We start from the raw sequence: 16694 nt of genomic DNA, 5'->3' as shown, positions 1-16694 counted from the left end.
AAATTATTTAATTGAGGAGTAATCACAATCACGATAATTAATGTATGATATTCCTTGAACTATTCTTCTTAATTGTTAACCAGAAACTGTTTTATATGTATGCATCATCTAAAAACATCCATTTTAGTGCCCCCTCATTTCTAAAAAAAAAAAAAAAAAAAAAAAAAAAAAAAAAAAAAAAAAAAAAAAAGCAGGGTCATACCTTCCTATTCATGTCGTGATCTGTGTAAAATACAGAGCCCTCTTGTGGTTGTATGAGTAATTACAGGAATGCGCCTGTGTAGTAATTCGGTCTGTTACACATGCTCATAATATTAACATGCCGGTGTATTAAACAGCACCAGGTGGGAACTCACTTTTATATTACTTTTTTATTTACTTTTATTTATTGTGTCCCCTGACCAACAGCTCTTGGAAGCAATGAGTTGCCCATCATCTGGCCAGCAGGGCAACAGCATATGGCCTTGCCAGGGAACTCAGCAAACAGGGGGACCAGCATGGCCTGGTCAATCCTGCCAATCTTACTGGCCCTGTCAGCCCAACCAGCCTAGCTGGCCTGGGATGCAGCCCAATGTACCAAATTGGCCACAAAACCCACCAGTGCCTCCCAGTCAGCCAGGTTGGCCTACTCCCCCTGCTACTCAACCCAGTCAGCCCAGTCAACCTACTCAACCTACTCAACCCACTCAACCTATCCAACCCGGTCAGCCTTTCCAACCCGGTCAGCCTATACAACCTGGCCAGCCTATTCAACCCAGCCAGCCTATCCAGCCAAGCTGGCCGGCACAGCTCCCAACCCCTACAGGGTACCTTCCCAATCCCACACCTCCGGTGTGGCCTGGGCACCCAGGACAGTCAGGATGGCCTGGTCAGGGCCCCACTGGAGGTCCAGTAGAGGTATGGCCACCTGCTCCATCCATGGGCCCTGTGGTAAGATACTGGACTGCATCTATCATTTTCATCAAAATATAATAGATCCTGTTCTTTTGTCTATCTTTGTAGTTGATAACAGCATAACTGCTGATTGCAAGCTATAAAGGTGGTTATTGTTGTAGCATGCCAGTTAACAGAATCTAATTACAAACTATTTCTCCATGTTTTGATCTCAGTCAGTGCCCTTCAATATGAATTTCCCGAGAGGAATCTATGACAAGCTGATGCTTACCATAAGAGGACAGGTCAAGCCTGACGCTAAAATGTGAGTGAACATTGGACCCAAGTAATTTTGAGAGCCAAATATTTAAATAGAGCATGTATAATTGCATTTATGCTTATAGGATTTAGTTCTAACAAGCACAGTTAATTTGTAACAAATCACTTTGGCTGTAGCAGTTGGCCACCTCCACACCAAGGCTTTTATTTGGCATTTGGACACACCAGGTTCACCGTGAATTTTCTGCGTGGCAACGACATCGCCTTGCACATCAACCCACGCTTCAATGAGCGGGGCAAAATGGTCGTTGTCCGCAATCACAAACTGGGAGAGCAGTGGGGTGTTGAGGAGAGGAACCTTCTAGGAGCCTTTCCTTTTGTTCCAGGCCATCACTTTGAGGTGAGAGAGACTGGGAAAGACTTTTCTTCACATTTCCCCTTACTGAAAATATTAAAGGCGTTTCCTGCAAGAAGGGGTATTGGGGAGAGAGCATTGCTGAAGAGATAATATGCATAGAAGATCATGCCATTACAAGACTTACACTCAAGTCACTGACTATGAAGTTTTGGTTAAGTTTAACACAAGGATAAGCTCTCATCGTAACGACGGGCTTACGGCGCTCTCCTCTCCCTTCATAGATGAAGATCCTCTGTACAGTCAGCGAGTTCAAGGTGGCGGTCAATAACACTCCTATGTTTGAGTTTAAGCACCGTATCAAAGAGGTCAACCAGATCGACCGCATCAACATTCTGCATGACGTGAGTCTCACGTCTGTCAACGTGGACACACTGCCTTAAACCACACAGATGAGAGGGCTTCCTTCTCCAGACACATCGCATTTACATAAACACCCGAGACAGCAAGGCAACAGTGAGGAACTTGGATGTTGTCACCCCATACAGTTTTGCTCAGGTGTTAACCACTGAGTAATGCGAATACTCACCAGAGACCTCACAAGCCGTTATGGTATTGACACCCCACATTCCACAGCTTCAAACTCTAATGCTTTTACTAAAAGTATCAAGCTATCTTTGTTAGAGAAGAACCTTGATATGGTTATATACACAAACATACATATTTTTGCTTCTTTTAGGTGGACAAGTGTGATCTAATAAAACATGTGCTTTTTCCATTTAAGCTGAAATTTATTAAAATAACATTCTATAATTGACAAAATTCTGCATCATAGCATACATAAATCACACAAAAAGACGACCATCACTAGACTTATACATGAAATACAGCCTGAAGATTAATAAAAAGTCAAACAAACAAAAAGGCACAACTAGAAGCACATGGATAATAAATATTTAATGACCCCCATGTATGAGGATCTAGAGCTTTATCACTTTGCTTTCTACTGGACTTAATTATGATTTGAAATGCGCGCACACACACACACACACACACACACACACACACACACACACACACACACACACACACACACACACACACACACACACACACACACACACACACACACACACACACACACACACAGAGAGAGACAGACGGGAATAAAACTGGTGTACCTGGATAGCCTTTCTAACATCATAAAACATTTATATATTTAAAAAAAACAAAAAAAAAACAAAACTTCAGTGGTTCTGGAAAAATTATAAACTAAATAAAACCATTTGTTCCTTTCTTCTTTTCTTGTCTGTCAAGTATTTAATGAAGAAAGAACCTTGTGAAATCTCCCTCACACACACACACACACCCCTTCCTTTCCGGTTATGGTGGCCACTTTATAGTCTTTTAAAGACTAGACTAGTCCTGTCGGATGTAAAGCTAGATTCTGTGGTTGAGCCTCTTCTCCACTGACTGCAGCAGCAGCTGAGAGTATTGCTCCAGTAGGGCGAGGGTCCTCTCCCCACGCTCACTTGCTGACCAAGGCTTGACTTCCAGTTCAGCAAGAACCAGTAGCAGCGCCTCCTCCAGCACCCGCACCATCTCCGGCTGCTCCACCTCCACGGTCCCAACACCAGAGTTCACCTGGAACAGCAATTATAACAAATATTTGTCACAGGCAGTTTTACTTTTAAACGCGATTACCATACTTTCCTTGTTTGGTGTATATTTATAAATATTTAATGTTTATAAATATTTGCTCACCAAAAAATCCCAAAAACAAAAACCCAAACTCCATTCACACAACAGGCCACCAGCAGATCATACATCAACTCTAGCTCCATTTCAATAGGGGACTGAGGCAGATGACAAACGGCAGACGCATTTATGAAATGTGGAAGTGTAAAGGAAGCAGCATGCTGAATCGCCAGAGTGGCAGTGCGCTCACCACTCTATAGAGCTGGGTGGCCTTCCTCATGCTGCTGCACAGTTCCTCAGCAGCCTGTCTGCATATCTCCAGGTTCACCAAGTTCTCTGCAACACAGCAGTATAATCAGTAAAGCCTTGACAAATTGGTCATGGTGACTGACCGCATGCATCAATGACCTACAAAAGGCATTTCAAAAGTGGATGTGAAGATTTGAGCTTAAAAGTCTGAAATGCACATGTGGAGTACTTGTATTGGTTTATTTAAATAAGTGGGCTAGATTGAGAACAGATCATCTCAAATTTCCCCCTCAGACAGTAATGGATTGTGTGTGAAAGGATGGAGAGAGGACATGTGAAACGTAGAGGAAAGGGAGGCAGAACAGCAAGAAGGAGGATGAGGAAATGGCATAAATCTGAGGAAGAACATCACTGGTGCGAACCTTCAGTTTGGCTCTCTGATGTCATGGTGAACGCTTTGACCGCCACCAGGGGGCGCTCTCGCTGTGGAGCATGGGAAAAGGATTCCATGCCGTCCTTCACAGGCTGACGGCCAAGAAGAGGGGATGCAGGCTTGGCAGCTTGCCGCTGTGCCTTTAGACAGCTGGCGTCCATAGAGTGCACTCCAGTCCCAGCACAAGCATGCGTGTGTGCAGCAGCATCAGTGCTCTTCCGAGGTCTGCTGGGATACTCCAAGCTGGGATTACTTGTCCTCTCAGAGGCACGGGCCTTGCTGCTTTTAGGAGGGGGAGTCCAAGCCCCCTCCGAGCATCTGGATCTCAGCTCATTCGAGTTGCACAGACCAGGCAGAGAAGCAGACAGAGACACCCGGGGGGGAGTACTGGACAGAGAAGGACAGGCAGCCGAGCGGAAAGGCCCCGAGTACGATATCGCCTCACCTCCGCCCACAGCCAGGTGAAGGCCATCTCCTACAGAGGCTAAGCGATGGAGCTTGGCTCTGGAGCTGGTAGTAGGACTCATGTAGGATCGAGCTTTGAGACGTCGGGAGGTGCCGGGGCTTTCCCAAGGCAGAGGAGAGGAGGAGCCAGTGGGCGATGGGAGGCTGCCATCGCACCTATCCGTTATGAGCTGGGACCAGGGGGCTCGAGACTCCTGTTTCAAATGGGACAGGGTCACAGGCCTTCGACCTTAAAAGATTAAAAAATATTTTATTTAAAAAAAAAAAAAAAAAAAAAAAAAAAAAAAAAAAGTTTTCATTCAAACTTGCATGAGCAAGCAAAGACTAAACTAAAGTGAATTAGAAGACCTCAGCATCAATGGAGCTTACTGCCTGCTGTTAGATTGTGTGCTGAGATGGACTTCAGAAGCCCTGTTGCTGGCTTGCCCACAGGACTGGACACCCTGCCAGAATGTGGCCCAGAAGCTTTGCTCCTCTGTGGGGTGGAGTGCAGCTGCAGAGGTTGCTCTGGAGGGTTATCTTCCACTCGCTCCTCCAAGCCTGGCCACTCACTCTTCTCCTCGTGTAGGGGGCATGCTGCAGATATCAGGGGTTTCACCGCAGCACTGGGGCCTTGATCAGACTTCCTGCCAGTCCTGGAAAGAATGAGGATGACCGCCCAACATCAAAAATGGGCAGTGAGCATCATAGGATGTGCCAAATAATGAGAGGTGTTTAGAGAAAGATATTACAGACATAATAGGATATTATTAAAATCATACCTGGTAGAGGAGCCTTGGGCAAGGAATTGTGTTGAACTGCTACCTTTATGCCTGAATTGATTACCTATACATTTGAGAATGCAATTCAGCTAAAAATCTATAAAAGTATAACCAATAGAACTGTATGGCAAAGCCAAACATGTAAACTTCAAAGCACAACACTGCGGTACCTGTAGTGTCAGTACCCGCAAGTGTGTCAAAGTGCTCTTTGAGGAAGCACTCTGGCATGCATTGCTTGGACTTGTGAAACAGCTTCCCTTGGTCCTCCTCCTCCTCTTCGTCTGGGGTGTGGGGCTCCTCATCACTGCTAAGTGATTCTGGGTCATCAGAGCCTATGGCAGAGAAGAAGACGACATGATGGCCAGAGATGGAGATAGATACACACAGAGAAAGAGACCTTTCAGAGACCTTTCAGAGCTGTACATAAGGTCAGAGTAAATGTCTACCATGTGTTTTCTTGTAGTGCCTGTAGTGTTTTCTTGTGACATACAGTACCTAATAATATGGTGCCTAACAACTTGTCTTTCTAAGCAATGTGTTGATGAGCACTTTCCCCGATCATTACTATTTGAGGTTTAAGGTGCAGTTCGGACCTCCAGAGCCCCGTTCTGGGCTGGATCCGCCGTAGCCTGTGGAGCTGCCACTGTCACGGCTGTGCTTGTGCTGGCTCTGTGCTTCCTCATCCTGCCCTTGATAGGCTAGAGGGAGACTGCCAGTGCTGGGGCAGAGCTCTGGGTACAGCACCACACCCTCAGGAGAACCAGGCGCCTCCCAGGCAGAGTGAGGACAAGCACGCTGCCTCTCAGTCTGCTGGAGTTAGAGGGAGGGAGGGAGGGAGAGTAGCAAAAGAAATACCCTTAAAGTACATTTATACTGCATGTCCTCCGATTATCACCTCTGCTAGCTGAAATGTGAAGGCAACCGTCCTCCATAACAATAGAATTCTGGGCACAACCAATTCTGGATTTGTAGTAATTCTGGTGTGAAACGTTTATTCCAGGAAGTGTAACATGGGAAGCGGTAGCGTGCAGCAATCTCACCATGCCACCTCCAGGCCGGCTGCAGAGCTGACCTGCCGAGCCGCTCCGGGCCGAACTAGGCTTGGAGGCAGACTCCAGCTGCCGAAGCTCCAGCATGGACTTCGCCATCAGCTCCAAAGAGCCCATCGAGCAGGACCAGCGCCTGCGTTGGCGTGGCCCATCGGGCAGGTGGGGCTCAGATGCACAGGACCCTGCAGACGACTCCTGGAACATCACGCAACAACACAAAGCAAGCGCTTACAAATTGTTATACAACACATGGAGCAAGGAATCGTTCCTGACCCCATTTTCCCACCATCAATCCAAGACCAAGTCAAGTTTATATAGCATCTTTCACACACAGTGAGGTCATTCAAAGGGCTTTACAAATGGGAAGATATAAAGATAATAGAAATTAAAAGCTTATTTAAAACAAGATTAAAGAGAACACATGAAAAATATAATAATAAAATATTTTAATAATGATGATAAAGTGCTATTAAAAAGTGCAGTAAAGCTAAACAGGCTTTCAGCTCAATTTAAAACACTGGTCAAATAAATTTTGAGTTCAGATTTAAAAGTATCTGTTGTTGGGGCCTTGTATGGTGGTTCAAGCTAAAAGCAGCATAGTATCTAAATGCATAAAAGTGTTTCTGACCTTAGTGGAGGTGTCCCAGTCAGTCCCCTCATCAGAAGCACCTGTAACAGGGCAAAATTAACAATACTAGGTCAAGCCCACAAACCATCAGTCAACTATTGATTGGGTGAAGAGTGAGAGTGCATCACCTTGACCCTCTTCCACCAATATGGGGTGGATCATTTCATGTTCATCTGAGGCCTGGTTCTCCAACCCTTCTTCATCATCTTCCTCAGCCTCAGAAGAGCAGGAAAGCAGAGGCATGTGGCTGAGCGGGTTCGGACTTCCTGTGGACGAACGTCTGAGAGAAACCCGCAGAGATCTTGAACCGCAGAATACCCCACTGTGGCTCAGCAACATGAAATCATAGAGCAGCGACTCGAAGTGGCTCTCTCTTAGCGCACCTGAACATGGAGCTGGCGAAGGCAGATTCACTCGACCAGTGGTGGAGCTCCTCCAGACGCCGCCTCATGTTCATGGTGAGCTCAGGGGCGAGGCGCCACACAAAGATACAGCTGCAGGGGAGAGCGGAGGTGAAACAGGGGTCAAATCCAGGGTCCAAAGTGAACTGCAACTAGCAAACCAACAGCCTTACCTGTCTCCCGAGATGGAAATTAAATGCCTACAGTCACTGGTGAACTTAATACCCGTGATGATTTCTGCCAGTAGACAGATGGAGAAAACAACTTTTCACCAAGATTTTGTTTTCTTTCAAAAATATTAACCTAGTCAATCTAGACTAGGTACAAGCATGAGCAATTAAAAAAAATATATCACCTAAATCAAAAAATTAAATAACAAAAACATGCCCAGCACAAAGTCTTTACCTGAGTGTCCAAACATGGCTGCCAGACACACTCCTTTCTGGAAGTCAAACAAGCTGAGATTCTTATCTGTGCAGCTGGTGGCTACGTACAGACCAGATGGATCCATTTGAACCTGTAGAAAATATACAACCCATTACATCTTAAATGCTCAACAACTCTAGACACTGATTTAGTAAGAAGTGCAATGTGACTTCCATTAATCCCACATACCCTAAGCAGACTACCATCTTCGGTCTGAGAACCCTTAAATGACTTCTTTTGTTTTCCACTGCTTATGTTAAACACTCTGCCAGGTGAGAGAAATAATGTTTAGAAGAATGAATGTTATATCTGCAATAAATATAAGAAAATTAACCCACACACCCGCACTTACAAGCACATACTCCCACACAGCTACACAAATACATAACCACTCACCCACCCGCATGTATGCACAAACCTGATGCTTCTGTCCTGACAACCTACAGCTGCATACTTGCATGTAGGATCCACGTCCATGTCATAAAGAGTACTTTTCCTCACCACATGGTGTGTGCATTTAAATTTTATTCCTCTGAAAGTCTTAAAATTTGAAGGGGGGGATAGGAAGGGAGGATGACAGGTGATTAATAATACTGTCTTCTTTCAAAGGACCAAGACAATCTGTCAAACAGGATTTTTTTTTTAATTGACAAGCAAAATAGCTTTCAATCTTTATGCCCAAACTAGGCAGAGGACAAAATATTGCAGATGCAATACAATGTAATATAACTAAAAAAAAAAAAAAGAAAGAAAAGCCCCACCTGTATAAGTCAACACTGGACAGAAAATTTGTAACCCAGTAGAACCAAAAAACACCACAAACCAAAATCAAACAAACACACAACAACACAGTAACTCAGAGCTGACTCACCCTGTGAGCAGTGCGAAAGTACACACTCTTATCAGCGCCACAGCTGATCATTCTCACCTTCCCATCACTGACTACACAGGGCAGCCAGTCCACCAATCAGAATGAGAACACAGAGCAGATGATTAGTAGGTCATGTGAAAGGATAACAGTTTCAAAAGAAACCACACATGTAGGTTTGTGGTATCTTCTCTTCTCTCCTCCCACCCAAAAAAAGTTAAAGTTGAACTAGTTAAAAATCACCTTTCAGAACATGCTGACAATGTAGAAAAGGGGGGGAAAAAAAGAACCATTAGGGGCCTGCTTGTGCAGAGCAAACACCAAAGCAAAGTTTAGCACTAAAAGAGGTATTCACTGGTTTATATAGACCAGATGGGAAAGTACATTTCTCACCAGCAAAGCGGATGGCTGTAATAGAGGATGAGTGCTCGTCCAGAGTCTGTAGGAGCCTGTAGTCTTCCGCAACGTCCAGCACGTGGATGAGACGATCACGACCTGCTGTTGCCAAGAGTTTCATTCCTGACAGATCACACACACCCACACAAAGTTTTCAGGTAATCCTGATACCATTGCTTTGTGCTATATACCAACAGAGAGGCAGACAGAGGTAGACAGAGACCTGTCTTTGATTTTGAGTATTCCAGGCAAAGAACCTCGGAGTCATGGATCTCTGCATTAAGAATCTCCTCCATACTGTTGAAGTCATGAACTCTACAAAAGGTTTGGGTTTAAGCATTAATATGAACATTATAGAACTACACAAGCAAGAAACAGACATTCAAATGGTCATAATCGTAATACATTTCCATATAATTTTGCAAAAGAATCTGTCAAATCAGCTCAAACCACCTGCTTAGGAAAATATCCTTCGAAGGTTATGGCCAACCAGCAGTTAACTAGTGCACTACCTTAATGTTCCAATTCTGTCTCCGGAGGCCAGGTGCTTGCCATCCGGACTCACACAGATGGTTCTTATGCCTGTCCGGTTCTCAGCTGACTGAGCATCAGGCTTCTCTGTACTACTAGTTGCAGTTTCCTCTGTATGCAGCAGGGACTCTGCCTTGTTGTTTATATAAATCACTTTCCAAAGATCCTACAAAGTGACAAGAACAAGACACAAGCGAAGAATCCTTCTTCACCAAGCACCCTATGTATTCCTGGGCAAAAATGAGCGCTTATCCAACTCTCAGCAAGACTACAAGTTTCACTGGCTCAGATCTACAGCACCATCTTCTGGACAACTCAGAAGGGCTCTTTTAAACAAACGTTTCTGATGGGTATATTTTAACAAGGCACCGCTGAAAGAGTAGACTCACGCCGCTGAGACTGTTGTGACTGGCTGGGTTGTTGTACGCCTCCGTGCTCCACATGCGTATTGTGCCATCTTCAGAGCAAGTGACAAAGAGTTCTGAGGAGTCCAGTCCAGTCACACGGCCCTCGGTGTCTTTAGGGTATATCTGCAGAGCACCAATGAGAAATTACTCACACACAACAAAAGAATAAACAAATGATGGTGACATTTATGGCTTGTGTTCATACTAGCATCTCTGTTTAACTCCAAGCTTTTATCAATTCAAATATATACACAGATGTTTAATAACTGAATAAACTGACAGTATTAACTTGGAAAATTTGGTGGCTCAAGCTCACCTTAAATTAGTACTGTGTTAATCTAGAGAGTGCTCTGAACTACACTGAATTAGCTCAGTGGGCTACATATTGGATTGTTGGCTACAGTTTACATGGCTAACAATATCCGTAGCTCTGATAAAGCTCTAAGAGTGTGAAAGATTTATACCTGTAAATCCCACACACAGGCAGAGTGGTAGAGGGCAGAGTGCACTTTGCCCACCCGCTGAAGCTCTTGAACATCCCACACGTACAGACTATGGTCATTATACACACAAGACAGCCAGAGGTTAACAGGGTCATAGGTCACTGCCACAGAATCTGGGTAATGAGCGTCCGGCTTGTTGGGGAGCAGGTGGCTGTGGAATGAAAAAGAACAGTTGCGCTGAGACTGAAATACTTAAAGGCGAGTAGGAAAGACATAGTCCACTACAGTCATATGAATTATTTGTAGATCAGCTGCTGTAAATCTCCAATTTATGCACACCGACATGAAAAAAGTAACAGCTATATCAGTCAAACGGTTCATCTGAACACAATTGAGAATTAAAAAACAGATTAAATACATTCACGGCATTAGCTGACGCTTTTACCCAAAAGCGATTTACAATTATGACTGAATACAACTTGAGCAGTTGAGGGTTAAGGGTCTTGCTCAGGGGCCCCAACAGTGGCAACTTGGCCATGAGCTTCCATTAACTATTACTGCCCTTCTACTCTAAAGGGTAAGAATAAATATATAAAAGGACCTCTAAAATCTAAAAATTATATCACGAGGCTAAATCGATGAAAAAGCTAAATACGTTTTTCCACTTCTCACTAACAGAGACTGCAAGTTATAGGATTAATGCAAAAGGTAAGAGAATGAGTAAACCACATTGGTCCACTGAGAGCGGGCTAGTCTCACCTATGGTGGATGGAGGCTGCCACATCACTGCCCAGGTGATGTGGGTGGGGCAGGGTGCAGAGAAAGCGCAGGTCTGCAGGACTGAACACCCTCACAGTGCCGTCAGCACACGCACAGAAGATCAGATCCTCAGTCACAGACAGAGCCCGTGCAGCTCTCGTCTGCAGGAGACAACGATTCACACCAGGTGGAAGAGTTATGGGAGACAGTGATGCCAATGCTATTAGAATCAACCTTCCCTGGGAAACCTTTCCAACATCTGAAGTGCAGTCTCTAAGGTTATCTTAATAAGCAACTTGCCAGCAGGCCTACAATCTAGGCTAACATGGAAAATTTAGGCAGGAATTATGGTCCTAAAAATGACGCATACAGAACAAGACTGCATGCAGTTCTTCAGCTCTGTAAGGAAAAAAGAACAGTACACCAGGCAGCCACTCACCCGGAGGTCTACCCACTTATCCAGCATCCTTTTCTCGTTGAACTCACAGAGCAGCCCAGAGGAAGTGATGCAAAATGTGCATTCAGACTTGTCACCATAGCCACAAGCCACATCGCAGAAGTTGTTGTTCTGTAGCTCCCCCAAGAGGGCAGAACGCCCAAGTAGTGGAACAGGAGCTGCAAGTTGCTGCAAAATTAAAGGTTTGAGCACTAATGGTTTGATGCCGAGCATAGACTACATTATGCTGAGCATGGTACAGTGGAGCCAGTTATTGCATCAGCTACATGAGCATAACCTTGGGGAAAACCATCAGTGGACTTTAATGTGTGATGCATGCTATCAGATAATTTATCCAAACTGAAATTATTGCTCAACCACACTGCATAGTTAATGGTGTAGCCACAGTACGTCATTGAAACATACCTTGAGGGAGTTGCAGGGTTCCAAGTACCAGAATCTGACATGTCTATTCCCAGCTGTCACAAAGTAGGAACTGTCCTCAGAAAAAGACACAGCCGTCACTTTACTGGAGACCTTGTTAGCAGCCACAAGTGTGTTTTTCTGAGGGAGTTAACAACAAGACCCCATCATTCTCTCCACTGAATCCAGGAGCACCACTGCTGCTCTTCGCCATTTTAAAGAGATTAGGTGAAGTACTCAGCTGGTTGTGGGTGTCTGGTTTACCTTCCAGGCCCACACATTGACGCCCATGTCATGCTGGTAGCCCACGCTGACGATGTACTTGCTGTTGGGAGAGAAGGCCACACAGGCCACCCCATACTTGTGCTCCTGCAGCTCTGTGACCTGAGACCCCTCAGCCACATCCCACACTCGCACTGCAGGCAGGTGACCAGTCTGACATTGAGAGCAAGAGAGAGAGAGAAAGAAAGTAAGTATGTGAGCATGAGAGAGAGAGAGGAGAGAGAAATGCATCAATGCCCAAGGCTCTGACATTGCTCCAAAAACATTATAAATGTTTAATTCATACCAGCATTTTAAATTAGTTTCTAAAATTTTAAATGAGAGTCATTAACCAGCAATGGTGGCAGTCAATATATCAAAATGAGCTTTTTGAAATTCCTAGCCAGTACAGATAGTGTGTCACTGTTGTGTATGCATGCCATTGTATGGTTAATAAGCACCATGAACAAAGGCACGTGATCACACAAACAAGGAAACAGTATGACAGTATTAAGACACAGTGTTTAAAAACAACCAAGATTGAAACTAAAGGACAGGAATATACTTCAGTGAATGTACTCACTGATGGACTACATTTGAGGGAGAATGAGGGAAAACTGTAAAATTTTGAATGTTTTTTGCTGAAATATTCCTAGCACCATACATAAACACAACAGAAGAAAAAAATTGCTGCAAACAGTGCTAAGGGCATTCACGTCCCTCAACAGCATAGTATCAGTAAGGATTACACTGTTGATAAAATCATTCACAAAGCTAAAGCTCTTTAGGTTTCATTGTCTATTTGAAGTAGCCCCATCATCTCTACTATCTACCCTGATACAATCTCTCTCACACACACACACACACACACACACACACACACACACACACACACTATCAGGGGCTACTAAGCATGAATGGAAGGTATTAAACATGAAAGACTGGGGTGGGTACAAGAGAAAGAATGAGAAATGTTAATGCTAGCAGAAGCCAACTGCATCTCATGCAGCATAAAGGCAATCACTTCCTCCTAGAGCAACTCCAGAGTCCAGACTCTGGGACTCTGTGCCCTGCTGCCATGGTGACAGCAGCACGCCTACGGATGGTAACGGATGGAGAGGATTATTCCGATACAGTCCAGGGATCAGTGCACCGGCATAAACTCTCAAGGAGCTACACACTCCCCATATTGGGGGGGGGGCGGGTCAGGGTCTGCAAAGACTCAGGGTGAGCATTCTGGGAATGTGCCTTTAACTAGTACGCTTGGAGCAAGCAAAGATTGGGATATCCATCATCTCAGTGACTGCTGGAAAAAAATAACATCTTTTTGACAAGTACATTAATCAAAACTCCCAAATTGTATTTATTGGTATGGATAGTCACAAACTTATTTGTGACTTACACCAATTTCTCTGGAGCAGAAGATACATTACCTCTCCTGTGACAAGATATTTCCCATCTAAAGAAAACGATAATGTGGTTATAGTTTTCCTGTAGAAAAACAAAAGAGGAATGTTAGGCATTTCTCACCTTGGAGAACTAGTCACAATGAATATAAAGTCCCTTCATAATTATTAATAGTCATATGATAATGGTGCAAGCTCATCACCTGGAAGTGTTGTTGATGTGCTGCTGCCTGTTCTTCTTGGGGTTCAGCAGCACTACCACACACCTGGAAGGACATCACAAACAGTGTTATATAGGACAGTTACAGTTCCAGCTTTTTAACACTAATCTGAACACATGCAAACCACTCTAGTATGAAGCAGTAGTTGAATTTCTGATTAGTCCATTAGAGTGTTCCATGTCTAGGAAAGGTACTTGCTTATAGGCACTTCCCACTACTACATAGCAGACATGAAGTATAACAAATTTACTCCCACCATTGATCCCCTAAAAGCTCCAGCAGTCTCAGGAATGGTGGATGTTTAATAAGGAATTCTCCAACTATTCTAAGTGACCTGCTTACACCCCACACGACTCAGACAGATTCAGAAACATCTTACACGGTGGTGGTTAAGGACCGAGACGACCATCATCAAGTCTGCATTGAGATTCTACAGCGCACAGTTCACCTCTAAGAAGTTGTCTTAAGAGCAGCCCAAAATCTCTTACTACAGCACAAAACTCATATACAATAGCAAAGTGGTTTGGTGTCATCATAAAACAGTAAAGCATGCTTTATTCAATGAGCTCGTCGAGTCGACCAATTAAGCAGCCTTTACATTTAAATATGCTTATGTAGCCTATGCCAATATAATGGAATTGTATAAATTGTGAAATAAACCCAAACAAACATTCCATTGTAGTCATTTCCCTCATTATTTTCTTGCATGAAATGGCATAAACTTACCCAGCAGGATATGCAACAGTCCCTGAGCAAGGATCACAAGCTAAGCCACTGTTTCCTGTAGTCGTTATACCAAGAACTCTCTCTAGAGTTACCTGCAACAGCATTAGGATTTTTTTTTAAATAAGGAATTACTGTGATACATGTTGAATAATGAATATTTAAAAAGTGATGAATCATGGAATGGTATTAGTATTATGTCCAGTTCTTCTTTATATGAATCACTGATTTTGTGTGTACATTTTCAAATGCATGGTTGTGCAGCCTCACATACAAAAAAAATTAATAAATTAAAAAAAAAAAAAAAAAATCTATTCTATATTATAATCACCATTAGGGAAAAGGTTTACTTGTGCAAAGATATAGGCAGGGCCCCTGCTTCAAATATGTAGCTAAAATCTTGCAAAAAACCAAATTACATCAGGAAATAGTGTTCTGCCTAAAACAATTATTGTTTGCTTTTCATCAAGACACTGACAGAGTCAAACCCCTCCATTTCTGTTGACTAGCTGATACCCTAAACACAAACCAACATTGATTGACCTTAAAACACGGAAAATGTTTATCATTAGTTAGAAATCTGCGCCATTGATTTTCTGTTCCACGAAAATTTAGCAAAGTGTGTTACAAAAGACATTTTTGATTTATCATCACATGCATTGTTGTTTGGTTGTTGCTATTAGAAAGGAGCAGTTAAGTAGTCCTTGTGATAACATTGCTTCAGGGTGTTTAGACCATGTATTTTTCAGACAGACAACGTGAAGGCAACAGGCGCCTCAGTCATTGACGCATGGTTACGGCGGAACACAGCCTGCCTGATCATACTGAACAGAGGGTACACTATAGTACTACAAACAGGAGCTGACGTTGATTTAATCACTTCTAACCACTGAACTGACATTTTCTTAACCTAAGTTGATCTTTTTACGCTGTAATTGTAAACAGTGGAATTTGAAACGCTAATGTGATTCTAAATGTGTCCTTATTCGCTTCAGCAAAGATACTCCAAGCCATCAAAAGCTAGGTTAGTTACCACAGAGCTGATATTAAGAAAATGAAATGAGGGTGGCTTTAACTATCAACTCGTAAGACAAAAAACTGGTTGGGTTAAAATAAAAAAAATAAAAATAAAAAATAGAAGAGGCGCCTGGACACAAAATATAAACTTTCTATAGGTTTTGCTGAACTTTACTCAGGACGCCGAATAGTAACACATAGATTACACTTAGTCCACTGATTATAGATGATATACGGATGTGAAGTTTCTAGTTTGAAGGTTACAGTGAAACATTACCATGCCACCGCTGACGGAATGAAACATGCATGAGCCTCACTGCTTCTAAAACGACTTCAAAAGTCTTTAACCAGGAAACAATTAAACCATTTTACGCGGTCATCCAAATTAATAATCTAACCTTAATCAACAGGCTTGATTGCTTTGATCACGACCATTACAATTGTCAACTGACTACATTTATTTTATAAAATGCCCCACTTCTAATGATTTCGCTTTACGTCAGATTTGTTAAAATATACCTTGTTGGTAAAGTTTTCTTTGATGGACCGTCGGCTCTTCCTGAGCTTGATGGACGGAGACCGAAGAAGACTTTTAAGTCTATTTTTTATTGTCGATCCATCCATGGTTCCCTTACAAAAAAAATACGTTAATGTGTCTTTCAAGAGTATCAGCTTCCTATTTGCAGTCGAGTTCATATGATCCTGAACTAAAGTGCCAGTGTCATAAGAAGCATAATCACCCCTGTAAACGTTGCGCCAGTCACAGATTAGCTACAGCCGAGGCAGATTTGCTAGGTTTGTATGAGCGTATAGGAAAACATCTGCAACGTGCTCTAGATCTGCGTGCTCTTGAATCATCTGACCAGCAGTGAAGAGTTGAACCATGAGCGAAAAGAAGGGGGCAGAAATGGGTTTATTCTGATTGGTTCTCTCACCACCACCCCCGCCTTTAACACTGGTTATATTTGCATGTTTAAACAATAAGTCATTTCTACCACTTAAAAAATAGCAAACATTTATGAAAGTGAAAATTATGCACCTATTACTATAAAGTGCAGCTCACATGAGATAAATGATAGAATTGCCTTGTAGCCGTAAAATTAACAAGTTTATGCTCCATATAGCTGGAATGTTTAAAACAATTTCGTACAGAATCTCTGAAACGGCCAGTCCACTGTGTCTATTT

At 43.2% G+C, this 16694-nt stretch overlaps 2 protein-coding genes across 4 annotated transcripts; one reads left to right on the top strand and one right to left on the bottom strand.

The window, feature by feature from the left end:
* The first annotated feature begins 212 nt into the window (after positions 1–212).
* LOC113591489 (galectin-3) lies at positions 213–2535 on the top strand. Of its 3 annotated transcripts, none has more exons than XM_027032030.2 (4): positions 213–930; positions 1110–1198; positions 1381–1552; positions 1792–2535. In XM_027032030.2, the coding sequence occupies exons 1-4, from the start codon at positions 421–423 to the stop codon at positions 1948–1950; spliced, it is 930 nt and encodes a 309-aa protein (XP_026887831.2). In that variant the 5' UTR covers positions 213–420; the 3' UTR covers positions 1951–2535. The 3 variants fall into 3 exon arrangements, with proteins under 3 accessions (XP_026887831.2, XP_035380682.1, XP_035380681.1); XM_035524789.1 differs by having other exon boundaries at positions 1333–1552; XM_035524788.1 differs by having other exon boundaries at positions 1330–1552.
* A 303-nt stretch (positions 2536–2838) lies between these two features.
* Positions 2839–16132, bottom strand: LOC113589116 (mitogen-activated protein kinase-binding protein 1-like). The gene is made up of 29 exons (XM_027028630.2): positions 16028–16132; positions 14495–14586; positions 13751–13813; positions 13575–13632; positions 12145–12315; positions 11884–12021; positions 11461–11646; positions 11022–11182; positions 10284–10473; positions 9802–9942; positions 9394–9578; positions 9105–9196; positions 8879–9004; positions 8489–8559; positions 8036–8157; positions 7807–7882; positions 7597–7708; positions 7365–7428; positions 7174–7284; positions 6919–7070; positions 6792–6831; positions 6124–6364; positions 5707–5923; positions 5284–5445; positions 5112–5177; positions 4722–5009; positions 3877–4581; positions 3456–3541; positions 2839–3151 (listed from the first exon to the last, which is right to left on the bottom strand). Exons 1-29 carry the CDS (start codon positions 16130–16132, stop codon positions 2948–2950), a joined length of 4425 nt encoding a protein of 1474 aa, XP_026884431.2. The 3' UTR covers positions 2839–2947.
* Positions 16133–16694: the final 562 nt, after the last annotated feature.

The sequence above is a fragment of the Electrophorus electricus genome, chromosome 3 (assembly GCF_013358815.1).
Source record: "Electrophorus electricus isolate fEleEle1 chromosome 3, fEleEle1.pri, whole genome shotgun sequence".
In the NCBI taxonomy this organism is placed as follows: domain Eukaryota; kingdom Metazoa; phylum Chordata; class Actinopteri; order Gymnotiformes; family Gymnotidae; genus Electrophorus; species Electrophorus electricus.
This window is presented reverse-complemented; position numbering and strand designations above follow the sequence as displayed.